Source organism: Lampris incognitus, chromosome 11, assembly GCF_029633865.1.
Source record: "Lampris incognitus isolate fLamInc1 chromosome 11, fLamInc1.hap2, whole genome shotgun sequence".
NCBI lineage: Eukaryota > Metazoa > Chordata > Actinopteri > Lampriformes > Lampridae > Lampris > Lampris incognitus.
In genome coordinates, this window is record NC_079221.1 from 30,550,349 (window position 1) to 30,570,293 (window position 19,945).

Below are 19,945 nucleotides of genomic sequence, written 5' to 3' on the forward strand. Positions count from 1 at the left end.
GGGCCCAAACAAGTCCATGGTGGTGAACTCAAATGGAGATGCTGGTCCTGCCCACTCTGGTGGGAGGTCACTCATTATCTGTTGACAACAATTTGCTCTCGCTTTCCTACATGTCCCACAGTCATCTACCACCTTTTTGGCTACTCTTCGACCTTTAACTACCCAGGCTTTTCTTCTCATCCTCAAGAGTTTTCCTGCCACTACCTCATGATTTGCACTGTGGGCCTCTCTAGCTAGAAGTTTAGATATCCACGCTTCATGTGGGAGAATCGGCATTGCAGTTTTCTCTTAACTGAAGGACTGGATCCTGGCTCTGCAGATAAGAGGTCCAGAATCTTTGTCTTTAAACACCACTAACCTGTTGAGTGTTGTGTCAGAGAATGTCACACCTTCCTGAGCTGCTAAACAGAGGTCTCTAAAAGCATACTCATGGTCTTTGACATTAACCACAAGCACTCTGGGTTTTTCATTTGAGGGTAGTGTCTCCCACTTTGCCTGCTTTATGGCCTGGCTCTTCAGGCCGAACCACTTGTTAGCGGCTCGCCACACCCAAGCAACGACTCCAGCCAACCTAGACAAACTGCTGAACTCCTTCACATCAAGAAGGTTTTTGACAACTGAGCCGGCACCTATTATTCTCGGTAAAGGCCCATCCAACCTCATTCATACATCAGTTTCAGATGTGTCTGAGCAGAGAATGGGTTGAGTCAGGTTAGCGACGTTTCTTATCTTCGATTCTTCAACCTTGGGGTTCTCCTGAGGGATGTCCCCTGGGCCTCTCTTTACCTGAGCTCTTGTTACCACTGCTGAAAATGCCTTCCTCTGCAGCTTGTTGACGCTGTCCCTTGCGTTAGCCACAACATCTCCAGCAGACTTTACTGGCAATTTTTCCAATGGCAATCTCAAGAACTTCGGTCCACTCTGCCAAGCAGTATCATCTCGTTGCTCCCAATACTGTTTGGCTGTCAACCATGGCATTTTGCAGGTAAATTGTCTTTGTTTTGAAGGGGACTTCACCAGTGACCTCCTCATACTTGACAGCAGCTGTTCTCATGGAACGAGCAAAGTGTCTTCGACTTACGTGCGGTCACATTTATTTTCTCAAACAGGTCAGGGTGTGCCCCGCCCACAGACTTTCCAAGAGGGCTCTCCCACAAAACAAGGTCTCCCACAACTTTAACCCTTTGCGGGGCGAGTCTCCCTTTTCTGTGACTGATAAGCAACTCAATCTTCTCAGGTCTCTTTAGCTCTTCGAGCTCAACTTCTGGGAAGAACCTCTTAAGCTGTTCAGGCCTGACTAACTTGATAATTTTGGCAATTTCCCTCAGGCCGTAGCAGACATGTTTGTGAGCTTTCTCAGTTCCCTTAGGGGCTTTGACTCGGACCCTGAACAGATATCTTCTTGTGGCTACTTTAGTGGTCATTCCACCGACCCCATGCACAACTAGTGTAATCTTTTCACTCCTCGGATTCAATCTGTTGGCAGTTTCATGGGTGATGTAGTTGGTGTCTGAAGCCAGGTCTACCAAGGTCCCAATCTTCTGCCCTGCATTAGCAGTTACTTCCATCAGCATCATGATAACAGGGAGCTCCTGCAGCCCACTTTCTTTCAAAATTCCCAACTGGGACTTAGCAGCAGAGTTTACCTTTGCAGACTTGTCAGTGAATGCCTTCTTGCACCTTTCTGCTAACTCTGGGGAAAGTTCCCTCATGGACTTCTCCTGTTCCTCTGTTAGGCCCCTTTTGTTTCTGCTGTCTTTCTACATTTTCTGCCAGTCACCTCTCTTGGCTTCTCCTCTTGGAGAGAGAAAGAAGTGATGATCTGACAACGCTCTCTTTCTGCAGTCCTTGTTTCTGCACAGATAATAATCTTTACAGCCATCATCATTCTTATGGCATTCTAAGCACTCCCTGCATGCACCAATCATTTCAACTACAGTTTCCTTTTCTGACAGCTTCAGGCCTTTAATTTTTTTGCAGAAGAAAATCTTGTCTTAGTGCTTCTCATCTTCACAGACAATACACCCATCTTCAGTGTCATCATTCTTGGTGGCTTTAGTTGAGGCATATTCTTTGTTAAATTTCCTTTCTGCTTTATCTGATTTCTCTGATTTGTTTATTATTTTAAGGTGCTCCAGTCTCTCAAAGATCTCCTCCTGCCTTTTCAGGAATGTGAGAAGCATGTCAAAATGATTGTCTTGTGTGACACCATTATTGGGATCAACCATGAAGACAAGCCAGTCTTTCTTCACAAATTAAGGAAGCTTGCTCTATATGGACCTTACCACCAACAGGTTTTTGATGGCACCAGTATTCCCAAGATCAGTGAGATCTGAAAGGGCTTTTTCTGCTGTCTGGATTAGGTCTATCACTTTCCTTGGCTGGTTTCCTTTCACAGGTGGGATTTTGTCCAGCTCTTCAATAATTTCTAAAGCAATGGAGGACTTATTATCATGCCTGTTTGCCAGCACTCTGAATATGTCCTTAGCTGTGTTGTAAGTCGACAGCCTAAGGTCTCTAGCAATCTTCTCATCCACGCTGTCAAGAAGCTGGACCTTTTTGACCTCAGCTGAACCAGTCGGCTCACTCTGCTTTTGCAGGCTTTCCCAGTCCTTCTTCCAGCAATAGAAATCTCTCTTGCAGCCACTAAATTTAGGTAGCTTAGTTGGATTAATTGTCACCGTTGGCATTATCTGTCTGGTTGGTTGTTCTCACACCTATAGCTGCTGAAGCCTGCTCTTCCTCAGTAACCCTCCGTGCTCTGGCAAACTCGGCCTTTCTTACCTCAAGATCATTGTTGGCTATTTTTAGGCCCCTGATACTTTTTTGAAAGTCACTTCCCTCTGTTGTGGGGATCCATGGCTCCCAGACTGACAGAGCTTTAGACGCTTCCTTGATCGATTTTTCCAATACAGTTAGATGAACTTCACAGCCTTCACAGTTAACGCTTTCTACAATTATTTTGTAAGCGTGTTCACAGACCTTTTCAGCTTCTCCAAATGGCACTGTCAGCTCATCTAGCCCATACCTAGTCCAGAGGTTAGCTTGAACAATCTCCTTTACTTCATCAAACCTTTTCTCACAGTCACTGGTGACCTTCTCAAGGCTTGTCTCCTGCTCCCTCTCTTGCAACGCCTCTTCACCATCTTCAGCCTTGGCTTCAACCTCTAACAATAGCCTAGTTCTGAAATCATCATTAGCTTCAATGACCCTCCGCACATTGGCAGAGAACTCTGCAAATTCTTTTCTGAACTCTGATTCAGTTAAAGTGCTTGCCTTCCGACTGAGGTAGTTGGCCTGCCTAGTGAAGCAGCTCTTTGCAGCCGTTCTCTCCTTTCTTAGCTGATCCAATGTTTTTGCCAAGAACTTCATCTGCCATCTTGATCTGTGAGATGTTTCTTCTCTTTTCTGGACATTCTGAAGCCTTTGATCTTCTTGTCCTGTTGCTGCACTGATGAGTATCAACAGCTACCTTTTGATCATCAACTGAAATGCCGGTGGTTTTTCAAGTGTAACGCCTTTGGTTTTCAACTGTCAAGTTATTTAGGGGAATTTGCTTCAGCTCCTGCCCAAACTTGAAAAAGGCCTTGGCCAACCACAGGGAATTTATGGCACAACTCGAACAGCAATCTTCTTTAGTCTCATTTTAAGTGAATTATTTCAACTTTGAAGTTTTTTGATGATTGTGTTGTTAGGTTGAAAACCTTTACAATACAAAAAGAGAAAAAAATAATGCTGCCATTAGTGCTAATTTCATTCCACAAGTACAGAAAAATAAACCTAATTTTTTTACTTAATCATTCTTTGTAAGGTATGCACAAAATTAATCTCACTCATATTCTACATCCTTTACCAAATTAAGTCGATATATAACTGTAAGGACCTCTAAAATCTATTGTACATACGTTGTGGTACTTCATTTACCAGCATGCTTTGTGTCTTGGATATTTCCTATGTTCGTGTGGTTTCCAAACATGTGGACCAATGGAATGTATTTGTTCTTTGTATTTGTATTTGAATTTTGTTATTAGCCAATGATGTGGTGTGGAGTTTATATGCCCGCGAAATCGCGAGGTTCGCAACGGTCGATCTCCTCACGGGAAGGGAGGAGTTTGTGATTCGAGGCAAGACTCTGAGGAGAGACATCCATTTTTCTCTACTGTTCCGTCTGAGTACCCGTTTCGCGGAGACTTTATAAACAGCCGTGTACTAGGCCCGCATTTGAAGACAGGAGTGTTGCGATTGGCCCGCGGTCGTATGCTTGCTGGTGGGGTTTGATTTAGTCCGATTATTTTGTTTCTGCCCCATAGCCAGTGTCGCCGCTAGCTAGCTAAGTGGATTTAGCATCCAGTGCTAGTGTTAGCCGACTAGAGTTGTTGAGGCTACCCAGAAGTCATCGGGCTGCGCTGCACGCTGCTCTCCGGCGCTGGCCCACTGGAGGACCATTATCTTCGTCAGGGTTGTCTGAACATTGCAACCTGTGGCCATCTTGCGGGTGGAGGCCGCTACCGGGGAGCCGACACTTAGCACTACGCCTTCCATCCTCTGGACTGCACACAGCCTCCCGGTCGAGGGAGCGATGGGTTGTGAGTAACCCGAAAATTTCATTTATACTGACCACACACATACACTTTTATCTCGTCGCCTGGGCATCGTAGCGGTGGCTGCCTTGCCCTCCGCTCAGAGAACTGCTTTAATGTGCACCAACGGGCCCCAATGGAAAGCGCTGGGTATTTTTGTGTTCTTTTGATACGTTCTTTCTGTTTATTGTGACCGGTTGTCACACCCTGTGTAATTTAAATTAATATTTATTTAATCAACAATACTACACGCTGTCTCTCTCTCTCTCTCTCTCTCTCTCTCTCTCTCTCTCTCTCTCTCTCTCTCTCTCTCTCTCTCTCTCTCTCTCTCTCAGTATTATCAAATAAATCCTATTATTATCAATTATATTTCGGGTGTATTGGCAGCTCATTTACTTTGAGAGTGCTGGTAATAAGCTTGTACAGTACTTCAGTACACAGCAGGGTTATAAGATCTGCATTAACCACATGTTTGTTTAATTCTGGGAAGATACACCATTCACTAGCCGTAGGTAAGTGTAGTATTTTCACAATGGAGGCACCGTGCTACTAAATTTATTTTTATCTTGGTTAATTATTTCTATTATCAATTATCACTAACATTGTCATTAGTGGCGCTAGCCTACTAGTACACAGGAGGTTCAGCCAGCTCACCATCCCACCGCTGAGAACTCAGGATCCTGTTGCGCTATTGATTTGTATTGTAACACTTTAGTAACTGGTAGCATTACGCTTTTGTCTTGTTTAAATGTGCTTGGTGTTGCCTGCCAGTGAAAAAGGGGTTACATTTTGGAGGCACCGCTAGGATTTTCCCGTTTTACTAACTTTAGTAGGTAGTTTGCTGTTTATTGTTGTTTGTTGTTGTGATTTAAGACAGTTAGCATGGAGCTTAGTCAGGCTGTCGAGTAGAGCTGTGAGGAAAAGTGGATGTGTCTCATGCTATTTTGCTTGGCAAGGTGCCAATGAATGTCGGAAATTATATTGTGAGCCGTGTACTTGATACAGTCAAAGTTTTGGGTCGCACTCGGATACGTGGTTGCCGTAGCGACAAGACTGGTAGGCACATGTTCATTCTAGTGGAGACCTGCTGCTTTAGAGCCCGTTTCTTTACCCCCTGAGGTGGGAATTGTAGGTGAAGTGGGTCCCTGGTCTGTTCATGCTCTGAGTAGCTTGCCGTATGCTAACCCTGTCCCTGAAGGGGATGCATTTGAGGCCAAGCTGTTGGCATTGTTACAGCAGGAGGGTAAGTCAATGGGTGATGTTAAGGCTGTTGTCATGGGCACCCAGCCTCCTACACCTGATGTGAACACGGATTTAGTCAATGTCATAGGCAAGCTGGTTGACCGCTGTAATCAGGCCCCATCTGATGCACCTAGTTATAGGAAGCTGAGGGCTGAGGTTGTTTTCAGGTTTGCGACCTGTTCCCCCTGGTGAGGAGGAATATGATTCCTTGATAGAACAGGCTACTCAGATGATCACTGAATGGCAGTGTGCAGATGCTGCAAAGAGGCAACGCATTGTTGAAAGCTTGCGTGGGCCTGCTGCAGACATCGTGAGGTTCTTGAAGGTCGGTAATCCCTCTTCCACAGCTACTGAGTATTTAGCTGCTCTTGACATTGTATATGGGTCCACTGAGAGTGGGGCAGATCTTATGGCGTCGTTTCGCCATACATTCCAGGAAGATGGAGAGAGACTGTCTGCTTACCTCTATCGCTTAGAGAAACTCCTCCACCATGTTCTTGTGAGAGGAGGGATTGGTCCTGCTGACTTGAATCATGCACACATGGAGCAGCTCTTCAAGGGTGCCCTTACCACTGACTTGGTGGCTTTACGTGTGCGAATGATGCATACTTTACAAGATCCACCTACTTTCTCTCATCTGATGCGAGAAATCCGAGAAGAGGAGCATTGGGCAAGTCTGAGAGAAAACACTAAGCTTTCTGTTGCTGCCACTGCTGTTCCTCGTTTGCCTGTGTCTGTTGCTGCCGCCGTTCCTCATGCACCTGTGACTGCTGCTGCTGCTGTTCCCCAGGTGGCTGTGAATCCGATGCCATCTGAGGTGGATAGTCTAAGGAATGAAGTCAAGGAACTGACAGCTTTAGTAAGTAGAGTTTTGAGTACTGCTACCCTGACTCCTGCAATGCCAGCCCCGCAGACTGCAGTGGGCCCCAGCTTAGAGACCACTGTTTCGGCTGTTTCCCCGAGGGTTGTTTCCTCGACCTTTCCCACGACTGCTGCTTTATCTTCTTTGCCTGGCATCTTTTGCTATAAGTGTGGGGAGGATGGTCACACCAAGCGAGGGTGTACGCATTCTGAGAACCTCATACTGGTGAATCAGAAGCTGATCAAAAGGGTCACTGCCACAGGGAAACTTCAGCAGAACTCAGTGACGGAACGGCGTCGAGCTCCATCACACAAAATCCGTTCCACCCAATGCTTACCTCAAATTAAAGTCAGCCAGTCACCCCTGCCGGCTTTCTTAGTGGGGACCTCTACCGAGGTGCCTGTGCAGATAGAGGGGATTTATGCCAAAGCTCTTCTTGATAGTGGTTCCCAGGTCACTATCTTGTATCGCAGCTTTTATGATGCACATTTGAAACATTTGCCACTGCAGCCAGTGGAAAATCTTGAAATATGGGGTTTGAGCTCTCACAAATACCCATATGATGGCTACTTGTCTCTCAGGCTTGAGTTTACTGAGGCTGTTACTGGAGTGCCTCAGGTGGTAGACACCCTAGCTCTTTTGTATTCTGACCCTCAGACCAAACAGGGGATAGCTATTTTGGTTGGCACAAACACTCAGGTAGAGAGAAAGTTGTTTGCTTCTTGTAGGGAACAGGCAGGAGACCGGTTTCTCAGCACTCTTGAGAATACACCCGGTCATTAAAAAGGCTTTTGAGTCCCTCCAACACACTGGTGTCATGGAAGATTGTGTGGACAAGCATGGCACTGTGTGGTTTACAAAGCCTAAACCTGTTGTCCTGCAGCCTGGCCAGGTGTTGCAGCTTTCCGGCGTGCCTAAATTACATGGTACCTGTAGTGAGTGTTCTGTGCTTGTAGACCAGGCTGTTACCAGTGAGGAATCGTCTGTCCCTGAGCTACAAGTGAGGCCTGAAGTTCATCCTGTCTCTGTTGTGTCTAGTCGGCATATTATAGTAACCATAAGGAATGTTTCCTCTAGGGAATTATTGGTGAAGAGAGGAAGTCCCCTCGCTCACCTCTTTCCAGTTGAAGTAGTGCCGCAGGTTCCGTCCACTAGCCGCTCTGAGGATGTCGGTGTGCTCAGCCCTTCTTCTTTTGACTTTGGCACTTCTATGCCAGAGGAGGCCAAGCGGCGCCTCTTCGAGAAGATGATGCAGCGAAAAGATGTGTTTTCCTGTCATGAGTGGGAAGTGGGCTGTTCCAAAAGCACCATGCATGATATTAGGTTAAATGATGCACGGCCTTTTCGAGAGAGGTCTCGCCGCTTGGCCCCAGCAGATTTAGAGGATGTGCGAAAGCATTTGCAAGAGCTTCAGGAGAACGGCATCATCTCAGAATCCAGGAGTCCGTACGCCTTGCCTATTGTAGTTGTGCGCAAGAAGTCTGGAAAGGTCGGGATGTGTGTGGACTACAAAACGCTTAACAAGCGGACCATCCCTGACCAATACACGGTTCCCAGAATTGAGGACGCCCTCCATTGCCTCTCTGGCAGCAAGTGGTTCTCTGTTTTGGACTTAAGATCTGGTTACTACCTGATCCCCATGAGTGAGGCTGATAAGGAGAAAACTGCCTTCATCTGTCCTTTGGGGTTCTATCAGTTTGAGAGGATGCCTCAGGGAATCTGTGGTGCCCCCGCCACATTTCAGAGAGTCATGGAGCGGACTGTCGGGGACATAAATTTCCTGGACGTTCTGGTGTACCTAGATGACTTGATTGTGTTCGGACACACATTAGAGCAGCATGAGGAACGGCTCCTTAAGGTTCTGGACAGGTTGAGAGATGAGGGTCTGAAACTATCTCTGGACAAATGTCAGTTCGGCAGGACATCGGTGAACTATGTTGGGCGCATAGTTTCACAGGACGGTATAGCCACTGACCCTTCCAAGATAGCTGCTGTTGTTTCTTGGCCTCGACCTCAGACGGTGACTGAGCTGCGGTCATTTCTGGGTTTTTGCGGTTATTACCGTCGCTTTGTGAAGGGTTTTTCCACACTGTGTCGACCCTTGAATGAGTTGCTGCAAGGCTGCCCATCGCGTGTCAAGAAGAAACCAGTGAGTTCCCAGTCCCCGGACTCAAAACCTTCTTTTCGGCCCTCTGAGCCATTTGGCCCCAGATGGAGCGACCTGTGTGAGTCTGCTTTTCAGGAGTTGAAGATGAGGGTTACTCAGGCTCCGGTGCTGGCCTTTGCAGACCCCCAAAAGCCATATGTGTTGCATGTTGATGCGAGTTTGGATGGTTTAGGTGGCGTCCTGTATCAGGAGCATGTTGACGGTTTGCGCCCAGTAGCTTTCATCAGCCGTAGTCTTTCCCCTTCGGAAAAGAATTATCCAGCTCATAAGCTGGAGTTTTTAGCTTTGAAGTGGGCTATTGTTGACCGGCTGCATGACTATCTTTATGGGGCCACTTTGGAGGTCAGGACTGACAATAACCCGCTGACTTATATAACTAAGTCAGCTAAGCTGGATGCCACTGGTCACCGTTGGTTGTCAGCCTTGTCCACCTACAGCTTCAGCTTGAAGTATAGGCTGGGGCGGCGAAACATTGATGCAGACGCGCTGTCGAGACGCCCTCACATCAGTCTGTCCCCTGATGATGAGTGGCAAGAAATTCCAGCGCCTGGTGTCCGAGCCATTTGTCAGGTGGTGTCCTTACAGCGAGCAGGTTGTTCCTCGTTCCCCTGTGTTGTCAAGCAGATTGGTAATCATGAGTCAGCCATTCCGAAAGTGTTCTGTAATGTTGCTGTGGTAGCGACTGATCAGATGCCCTCTCTCAGTTCTGCTGAGCTTCAGGATGCTCAGAGGACAGATCCTTTCATAGGAGAGGTGTGGCATGCCATTAGTCTGAAGAAACCTGCTGGCAGTATCCAGACTACGCACCCAGATTTTAGGCTCTTGAAAAGGGAGTGGGACAAGTTTTCTATTGAAGGAGGGTTGCTTTAAAGGACAGTTACAAGGGGGGACCAGCGTGTTAAGCAGCTGCTCCTGCCAAAGCGTTTTCACAGTCTTGTCTGTAAGATGCTACATGATGACATTGGTCACCTGGGGTTTGACAAGTCATACAGCTTGGTGAGGGACAGGTTTCATTGGCCTCGCATGAAACTTGATGTTGAACGGTATTGCAAGTCCTGTGAACGCTGCATCAAGCGGAAGACTCTTCCTCAAAGAGCTGCTCCTCTCTCCCACATCCAGAGTTCTGGGCCCATGGATCTAGTTTGCGTCGACTTTCTTTCGATTGAGCCTGACTCTCGGAATGTCTGCAATGTGCTAGTGGTCACTGACCACTTCACACACTATGCCCAGGCTTTTCCCACCAAGGACCAGACAGCTGTCATGGTGGCAAAGACTCTGTGGGAGAGGTATTTTATCCATTATGGCTTGCCTACGCGTGTACATTCTGACAAGGGGAGAGATTTTGAAAGTCGGCTAGTGACTGAGATGTTGTCCATGTTGGGTGTAAAGAAGTCTAGGACGTCTCCTTACCACCCACAGGGTGATCCTCAACCTGAGAGATTCAACAGGACCCTGTTGGATATGTTAGGTACTCTGGAGTCTCATGAGAAGTCTAAATGGAGCCAGCACATTGCACACCTGGTGCATGCATATAATTGCACACCTAATGAGGCTACTGGGTACTCACCCTATTTCTTGATGTTTGGTCGGGAAGCTTGGCTCCCTATAGACGTTTGTTTTGGTGTTTCATCTGATGACACGTCGTCTGCGTCACATATGAAATATGTGGCAAAGATGAAAGAGGAGTTGCAAACTGCTTATCAGCTAGCGCAAGCTTCCGCGGATAGGATGAACCAGAGCAACAAGAAGCGTTATGAACAGAAAATTCGTTATCATAGTCTGAGTCCTGGGGATCGGGTTTTGATTCGGAATCTAGGTTTGAAAGGGAAGCAAGCTTGCAGACCGGTGGAGCTCCTGTCCTTATGTGGTGGATGGGCGGCTGGCAGATCTTCCTGTGTACCGCCTAAAACCTGTGGATGATGGGCCAGTCAAAGTGATGCACCGTAACCACATCTTGCCTTTGGGACAGGAGGTAAGATTGGGTCCTGTGGCTGACACCACTCCTGCTCCCAGCGCTAGAGCTGTCAGGCGAAGAAGAGCTAAGGATAAGCGTAGAGTCATTGAACCTGAAGTTCCGACTGCTGTAACTCAGGAACGGTTCAGTTTCTCAAATAGCGATTCCGAGTCTGAGTTTGGCTGTTATGCTGAGGATGCAGTGCAAAACGCTCCTCTGGGTGTAAACATCCAGGATGTGCAGCCTGTGATGGAGTTAGACTCCGCAGTGCCTTGTGTCTCCATTGCGGGTAGAGGTTCTAGTCCAGTGCATTCACCTAGTAAGAGGGTTAGTGTTCCCGCAGAGATGGAACCTACTGTCAGCTCACACGGTATAGTGGAGGTTGAAGAACCTGTTAACCAGCACTATAGTTCTGATGCTCCCCTTCCAAATGCCTCTGATGTAGTTTCTTCAGAGTCCTTACCTGCAGTACGAAGGTCTCAACGGACGAGGAAACCTACTGATAGGTTAGTGTATGGAGAGTTAGGAGTCCAGGGTACGAACCATGTAGTAGCATCACACATAGCGCCAGTGCAGCCTCATGCCTGGTGGTGTAGCCCAAACTCCTGTTGCAACACATGCGCACCCACACCTGTGCTTATGCCATGCGCTCCTGCCATTGCACCCATAGCTAGTTTCTGAGTGCTAGACTATGTCTGTTGTTTTGGTAATTTCTTTATGTTCTTTTCTTTTCTTCCTTATTCACCTTAGTAAGTATGTGACCTGGTATGGGCAGGACATGTTATTTATTTGGTGGGGTTGGTGGGTGAGTTTTTTTTGTTTGTTTATTGGGTTCTTTCTTCTCTTAATGCCTGTGTGACTCAGCATGGGGGCATGCTGTTTATTTGGTGGGGGGAGAGTGTAAGGACCTCTAAAATCTATTGTACATACGTTGTGGTACTTCATTTACCAGCATGCTTTGTGTCTTGGATATTTCCTATGTTCGTGTGGTTTCCAAACATGTGGACCAATGGAATGTATTTGTTCTTTGTATTTGTATTTGAATTTTGTTATTAGCCAATGATGTGGTGTGGAGTTGTTATGCCCGCGAAATCGCGAGGTTCGCAACGGTCGATCTCTTCACGGGAAGGGAGGAGTTTGGGATTCGAGGCAAGACTCTGAGGAGAGACATCCATTTTTCTCTACTGTTCTGTCTGAGTACCCGTTTCGCGGAGACCTTATACACAGCCGTGTACTAGGCCTGCATTTGAAGACAGGAGTGTTGCGATTGGCCCGCGGTCGTATGCTTGCTGGTGGGGCTTGATTTAGTCCGATTATTTTGTTTCTGCCCTATAGCCAGTGTCGCCGCTAGCTAGCTAAGTGGATTTAGCATCCTGTGCTAGTGTTAGCCGACTAGAGTTGTGGAGGCTACCCAGAAGTCATCGGGCTGCGCTGGATGTTGATCTAACTAGGGGAGCCGCTCTGCTCCATTCCTGGGACCTGTCTGCTGTCCAAAGAGGACTCGCTTCATCTGCTCTCCGGCGCTGGCCCACCGGAGGACCATTATCTTTGCCAGGGTTGTCTGAACATTGCAACCTGTGGCCATCTTGCGGGTGGAGGCCGCTACCGGGGAGCCGACAGCTAGCACTACGCCTTCCATCCTCTGGACTGCACACAGCCTCCCGGTCGAGGGAGTGATGGGTTGTGAGTAACCCGAAAATTTCATTTATACTGACCACGCACACACACTTTTATCTCGTCGCCAGGGCATCGTAGCGATGGCTGCCTTGCCCTCCGCTCAGAGAACTGCTTTAATGTGCACCAACGGGCCCCAACGGAAAGCGCTGGGTATTTTTGTGTTCTTTTGATGCTTTCTTTCTGTTTATTGTGACCGGTTGTCACACCCTGTGTAATTTAAATTAATATTTATTTAATCAACAATACTACACGCTGTCTCTCTCTCTCTCTCTCTTTCTCTCTCTCAGTATTATCAAATAAATCCTATTATTATTAATTATATTTCGGGTGTATTGGCAGCTCATTTACTTTTAGAGTGCTGGTAATAAGCTTGTACAGTACTTCAGTACACAGCAGGGTTATAAGATCTGCATTAACCACATGTTTGTTTAATTCTGGGAAGATACACCATTCACTAGCCTTAGGTAAGTGTAGTATTTTCACAGTGGAGGCACCGCGCTACTAAATTTATTTTTATCTTGGTTAATTATTTCTATTATCAATTATCACTAATATTGTCATAAGTGGCACTAGCCTACTAGTACACAGAAGGTTCAGCCAGCTCATCATCCCACCGCTGAGAACTCAGGATCCGGTTGCGCTATTGATTTGTATTGTAACACTTTAGTAACTGGTAGCATTAGGCTTTTGTCTTGTTTAAATGTGCTTGGCGTTGCCCGCCAGTGAAAAAGGGGTTACATAACCATACACATTGCCCTAATTGCACAGAACATAGCTAACCTCAAGTTAACTGAATTACACGTAAGATAAACTACACAGCAAGGCAATCTGAGTGATTAGCGAATCATTTTAACATTAGCCCAATACCAGAATGCTAACTAGCAATGAATTATAACAGTAACGCTATCCACCAATGAATTCTAATGACAAAAAAGAATTAATTAGCCCAGCAGTGGCATCCCTGTAGACAGCCAGCAAGATGAAGCTCTCCCTGCTCCAATCTTGGTTTAACTGCGACTAGTTGGCTCTCAGATAGCACACATCTGCAGCTCACGCCACACTCTCCGTCTCTCCCGTCGTCAACTCCCCTTATCTTTCTTCTTCTTCGTGATTTTTTGCACGACAACCACCAAACTCAACTTCCTTCCATCAAAATAAAAGCCGCCGTTGATTTAGGCTCCGGCAGCACAAGTAATGTGTGTACAAGATAGAAACAGAGATGGACAAGAGTATTTTAACATGAAAATGTGTCACACAAACAATGACCTACACACACACACACACACACACACATAAAAAAAGGAGATGTATAAAAAACACCCACAAACAAACTAACTGTGGTGTGTGCGAGAGAAACAGAGTTAGAAAGAGTCTGTATTTGAGCTTCCATGTCGTATGAATGCATGTGTGTGTGTGTGTGTGTGTGTGTGTGTGTGTGTGTGTGTGTGTGTGTGTGTGTGTGTGTGTGTATGTCTCTACATGTGCACTCTAGACACACCCAATTAATTACACCTACCAATGTAACCAGTCCAAGTCCTAGCCACAATGACAGACTTTGAAGCATGTGCTGCAAGTCTGCCAGGACAACCGACTCATTTCCAGGCACACAGTCACTAAACAGGGTGAATGGTAGGCCGTAGTAGTAACTGAAGCCATGCTGATTAGGATGATGGCAGTGGTCCCCTCGGTGTTCACAGTTCAGTCCAAGGTGCCACTTTCCTATGGGGGTTGGGAGTGAGTAGAGTGGGATACAGACGCATAATGGGAAGGAGGGAGAGAGAGAGAGACGGTGGGTGAGAGAGAGAGAGAGAGAGAAAGAGAGAGTGGCAGAGTGGGACAGACAGAGAGACAATGGGAAGAAGGGGAGAGAGAGAGGACAAAGGGAAAATAAGAAAGGTAGAAATAGAGCAGGGGATTAATGATTGTCTGAGGGTTAAAGAATAGTGACAGGGCCAAAAAGGCACTCTTTTCATTGATCATCGGTCAAATTCAACATGCTGCAATATCTATATTAGCTCATTTTTGTAAGCCAGTTATAGGTCAAAAAACTGAAAAACACAAGTACAAGCTCTGTTCTAGACAGGCACACACCCTACTTGAATCCCTACCAGCTCTAGGGACTACAAACAGCTCTGGCAAATTCCTGTGATTAAACCTCCCTGGAGAGGAGCGAGTGAAAAGAGAATCTCCCTACGGGAATTAATATAAATCCTAATGAACTCTCTTACATAAGTAATAAACATAACCGTAGGTTTCTGTTTAGTACTATCAATCAGTTTGTGAATCCCTCTCTTCCTACCATTTCCGCCTATTCTGCTAATGACTTCGAAAATTTCTTGTCTTTCTTTGTTGACAAGATAAATGGTCCAATTTTACCCCCACTGTTTACCCCGCCCCCCCCCTCGCCGATTTCCGTCCAATTTTAATATAGGACTTTGCTCCTGTGATATAATTCCAATAAACATTTTAAAATCTATCCTCCCTGGCTTAGGTCCCAGCCTGCTCTCTATCATCAACTGCTCACTCACATCTGGGTCTGTACCTGACTACTTTAAAATCGCCTGAGTTCAGCCCCTCCTCAACAAAAAAAAAAACCCTCTCTTGATCCAGCAAGGGTAGAGAATCATAGACCAATTTCCAAGCTTTCTTTTTTATCCAAAATCCTTGAAAAAATTGTTGCGGACGAAATCCTGCAGCTGACTGAGGGTCATAACATTTTCGATAAATTTCAATCTGGCTTTAGTCACAAGCATAATACTGAGACTGCATTACTAAGAACGTCTAATGACATTCTTATGCATGCTGATGAAAGTGAATAACTCTATTCTTATTCTCCTAGATTTAACTGCTGTCTTTGATACCATCGATCATGCCATCTTACTTGATAGGTTGGAGAACTGGGTTGACATTTCTTGTACAGCATTAAATTGGTTTCACTCTTATCTGACTAATAGCTATTTTAATGTTTGTATTAACAATCTTGCATCCTCGTCAGCTCCCCTAATGTTTGGAGTCCCTCAGGGGTGTGTACTTGAGCCAATCCTCTTCTCTTTATACATGCACCCCCTGGGTCATTTATTTAGTCACTTTCAAGTCATACCAAACCACTGCTATGCCGATGATACTCAGATCTATTTCCCTGCCAAACCCAATAACCTGAATCAACTGTCCTCCCTCCATGATTGTTTAGCTGCCACCAAAGACTGGCTGTCCCTTAATTTCCTTCATCTAAATCCTGACAAAACTGAAGTTCTCTTAATTGGTCCTGAGAACTTTGCCACAGCAGTTGATCAGTTTACTGGTTCACTTCATTCAAACATCAAACCTACCACTAAAAATCTTGGTATCATCTTTGACCAGAATATGTCTTTTGATCACCATGTTACTAAGCTTGTCCAATCCTGTTTTCTTCAGCTAAGAAATATTGCAAAAATCAGAAATATTTTGTCTTTTAAGGATATTGAATTATTAATTCACTTTAATTTTCTCCTTTCTAGATTAATGTAACTTCCTCTACTCTGGCCTCAACCAAGCTACTTTAAATTGTCTACAGTTGGTTCAGAATGCAGCTGCTAGACTACTAGCTAGAACTAGCTGTAGGTCCCATATTGCCCCTATTCTTGCATCCCTCCATTGGCTTCCTGTAAAACTCAGAATAATCTATAAGATCTTATTCATTACATTTAAAGCACTGCATGATCTTGTCCCCAGTTACATTTATGATCTTCTCATTTCTCATTCCACTTCCCGACCACTCTGATCCTCAAACCTCGGTCTTGTATCCACCTCTCACTCCAACTGCAAAACAAATCATCGCCAATCCATTAGATTTGCTGAATCTTTGGACTGTTTTAAGCAACTTCTAAAAACCAATCTTTTCAGGCAAGCCTTTTTATAGATCCCCACCCTGCCTTCTGGTTCGGTTCATTTTTAGCTTGGTCAGTTACTCCCTACGCCATGTTTTATATTAATTCAATTTATTTTATGTATTTATTCATATTTTGTGTATTGAGTGTAAAGCACTTTATAACCGTGTTTTTAAAAGTGCTATATAGATAAAATTTTATTTACTTACTTACTTACCTACAAGACCAGTGATGTAGCCTTGTTGCTGTAGCCTCATAGCGAAGGTGGTCTCACTCAGCGGCAGCCCCCCTGAACCTCCCAGGAAAAGCAAAACCTGCACCCGGCCTGTGCTGCCCAGGCCTTGAATGTCCACACATACATACACAAATACACACACAAATGCATGCATGCACAGATGGCCTCACACATAAAAACATACGTATGCATGCACTCACATCTGTACATGCACACACGCACACACACACACACACACACACACACACACACACACACACACACACGCACACACAGACATGGATGCAGACATACACACACAAACATTAACTTATGAGCCCATACTTGCATACACACAAACACACACATGCATTAACACACATACACATAAGCATGAGCACACAAACTAACAGATAGGAGTATATGCATTCTTGCACAGATGTACACACATAGAACAGATTCACAAAGCAGAATTTGCAACACATTGGTCATCACTAAACAGCCTTATTGTAAAAACCTATTATATACACTCACCGGCCACTTTATCAGGCACACCTGTCCAACTGCTCGTTAATGCAAATTTCTAATCAGCCAATCACATGGCAGCAACTCAATGCATTTAGGCATGTAGACATGGTCAAGACGATCTGCTGCAGTTCAAACCGAGCATCAGAATGGGGAAGAAAGGTGATTTAAGTGACTTTGAACGTGGCATGGTTGTTGGTGCCAGACGGGCTGGTCTGAGTATTTCAGAAACTGCTGATCTACTGGGATTTTCACGCACAACCATCTCTAGGGTTTACAGAGAATGGTCCGAAAAAGAGAAAATATCCAGTGAGCGGCAGTTCTGTGGGCGAAAATGCCTTGTTGATGCCAGAGGTCAGAGGAGAATGGCCAGACTGGTTCGAGCTGACAGAAAGGCAACAGTAACTCAAATAACCACTCATTACAACCGAGGTATGCAGAAGAGCATCTCTGAACGCACAACACGTCGAACCTTGAGGCAGATGGGCTACAGCAGCAGAAGACCACACCGGGTGCCACTCCTGTCAGCTAAGAACAGGAAACTGAGGCTACAATTCGCACAGGCTCACCAAAATTGGACAATAGAAGATTGGAAAAACGTTGCCTGGTCTGATGAGTCTCGATTTCTGCTGCGACATTCGGATGGTAGGGTCAGAATTTGGCGTCAACAACATGAAAGCATGGATCCATCCTGCCTTGTATCAACGCTTCAGGCTGGTGGTGGTTTAATGGTGTGGGAGATATTTTCTTGGCACACTTTGGGCCCCTTAGTACCAATTGAGCATCGTGTCAACGCCACAGCCTACCTGAGTATTGTTGCTGACCATGTCCATCCCTTTATGACCACAGTGTTCCCATCTTCTGATGGCTACTTCCAGCAGGATAACGCGCCATGTCATAAAGCTCGAATCATCTCAGACTGGTTTCTTGAACATGACAATGAGTTCACTGTGCTCAAATGGCCTCCACAGTCACCAGATCTCAATCCAATAGAGCACCTTTTGGATGTGGTGGACCGGGAGATTCGCATCATGGATGTGCAGCCGACAAATCTGCAGCAACTGCGTGATGCTATCATGTCAATATGGACCAAACTCTCTGAGGAATGTTTCCAGTACCTTGTTGAATCTATGCCACGAAGGATTAAGGCAGTTCTGAAGGCAAAAGGGGGTCCAACCTGGTACTAGCAAGGTGTACCTAATAAAGTGGCCAGTGAGTGTATATGGATATGCACTCTTTGTGAGTGCAAACTGTAAGTCTACTTTTGATAGAGAGATTTTAAAGATTATTTTCTCTTGGCATTTCTGCTTTTATTTTAGGACACATGAAGAGGAAGGGGGTTGATTCAAATACAGGATGTTACAGATACAGTTTGAAGCCAAATGGTATGAGTGCTATATGGTTCAGCTACCAGGACACCCTGTGTTTGTGTCTACAACTGTGTATGCAAGTGTTTATACACTACCTGAACGCAGTGCATAGCGCCCAGTCATGAAAGCGGCCCTGCTGGGAGTACAGAGAGGAGCAGCTGTAATATGCTGACTCAGCTTCACCCCTTCTGAAGCTAGTCTGTCTATGTTAGGAGTCCTTCATAGATAGATTGAATAGACAGAGAGAGAGAGAGAGAGAAGAAAGACAAAAGAAAGAGAGACTGAGACATTGTTTATTAGCATTAGATGTCAAATCTATATGCAATATTCTGGTGTGAGTGAGAGGAAAGATGAGAGAGAGACAGAGAGAGGTATAGCAAGATAGATAAGTAGACAGAAGCAGGGTGAGAGATATGACAACATACAGCACTGAGAGGAAGTTATACAGTTTTTGTGTAAAGACATTCGAAAATACCAGCTTGGGGGGGGGGTGAAGAAAGAAAGAAAGAATGATTTGGAAACTATGTGTTAGACACATATTTTGCTCTTGGCTTTTACCTTATAGTGTCATTACCGTAGCAACCCACGTCGCCGATGCCTAGATCATCTGCCATCATCAGAATGAAATTGGGCCTCCTGTCGACCTCAGCTCCTGTGACATAATTTCCTGTTGCCAAGAGTATGGCTAGGAGGGGAATGACGAGCAGGATGGGCCTAAAGCTGGCAATTTAAAATTGGTAACTTTAATTAAAATGATGAAATCATTTATTAGAATTGTTTTTCCCAAATACATGCAAATCAAAGACTGGTATGCATTAATTTTGTGCTGGGTGATTTTTCCTGTCAGCTTATAGACTTATAGGAATACTAATCATTTTCACTCACGATGGACAATACCAGTAATTTGTTATTACAAAGTGAGAGTGCAGAATATAGCTCCAGCAATAACAGTGCCACTGAGGACTAGGTTAAATGAACAAATGCACACAACAATGCACCTAACAAGCTAATTAATAATCAACGACAGTGTAAAAGATTGTAATTTACAGTTACATAATTAGGCAATAGCCAATATCAGCAGGAGTTATAGTCCATGGGCCAGAGCCCAAAATTTCCTATTTCGGTACACTCAAGGTGGCAAAACTTACTTATAATTTTTGAAAGGATCCATGTCTGTAGATGATATTTTGGTATGATAACCATTCCTGAGTGGCAGCTGTATCACAGTTTTCAGCTCATGAAGTTAACCACCCCCTAAAGTAAATTGCATTTTAGACGCTGGTGCATATCCTGGTTTAGCCTCATGGTCAGGACATTTTTCAATGTTCTATAATATTGTCTTTGGTATCATTTTAAAGGGGACCTTCTTAGCTTTCATTCAAGCCCTGTTGTGGATATTTCTCACAAATATAGAGGTCACTTGAGCTCTTCAACCCGTCAATAACACACATCTTTCTGCAATGTTCGCCTAAACTATATACTTTCTTT

General features: G+C 45.2%; 1 protein-coding gene across 1 annotated transcript in view; it reads right to left on the minus strand.

Moving 5' to 3' along the window:
* arsh (arylsulfatase H) overlaps positions 1 to 19,945 on the minus strand; it is a 62,329-nt gene that overhangs the window by 17,753 nt on the left and 24,631 nt on the right. The window contains exons 2-5 of the mRNA XM_056289602.1: positions 19,016 to 19,177; positions 18,553 to 18,674; positions 16,566 to 16,688; positions 13,999 to 14,201 (exon numbers count right to left, since the gene is read on the minus strand). Coding sequence (XP_056145577.1) covers positions 13,999 to 14,201; positions 16,566 to 16,688; positions 18,553 to 18,674; positions 19,016 to 19,177 — 610 coding nt within the window. The remainder of the gene's footprint in view (positions 1 to 13,998; positions 14,202 to 16,565; positions 16,689 to 18,552; positions 18,675 to 19,015; positions 19,178 to 19,945) is intronic.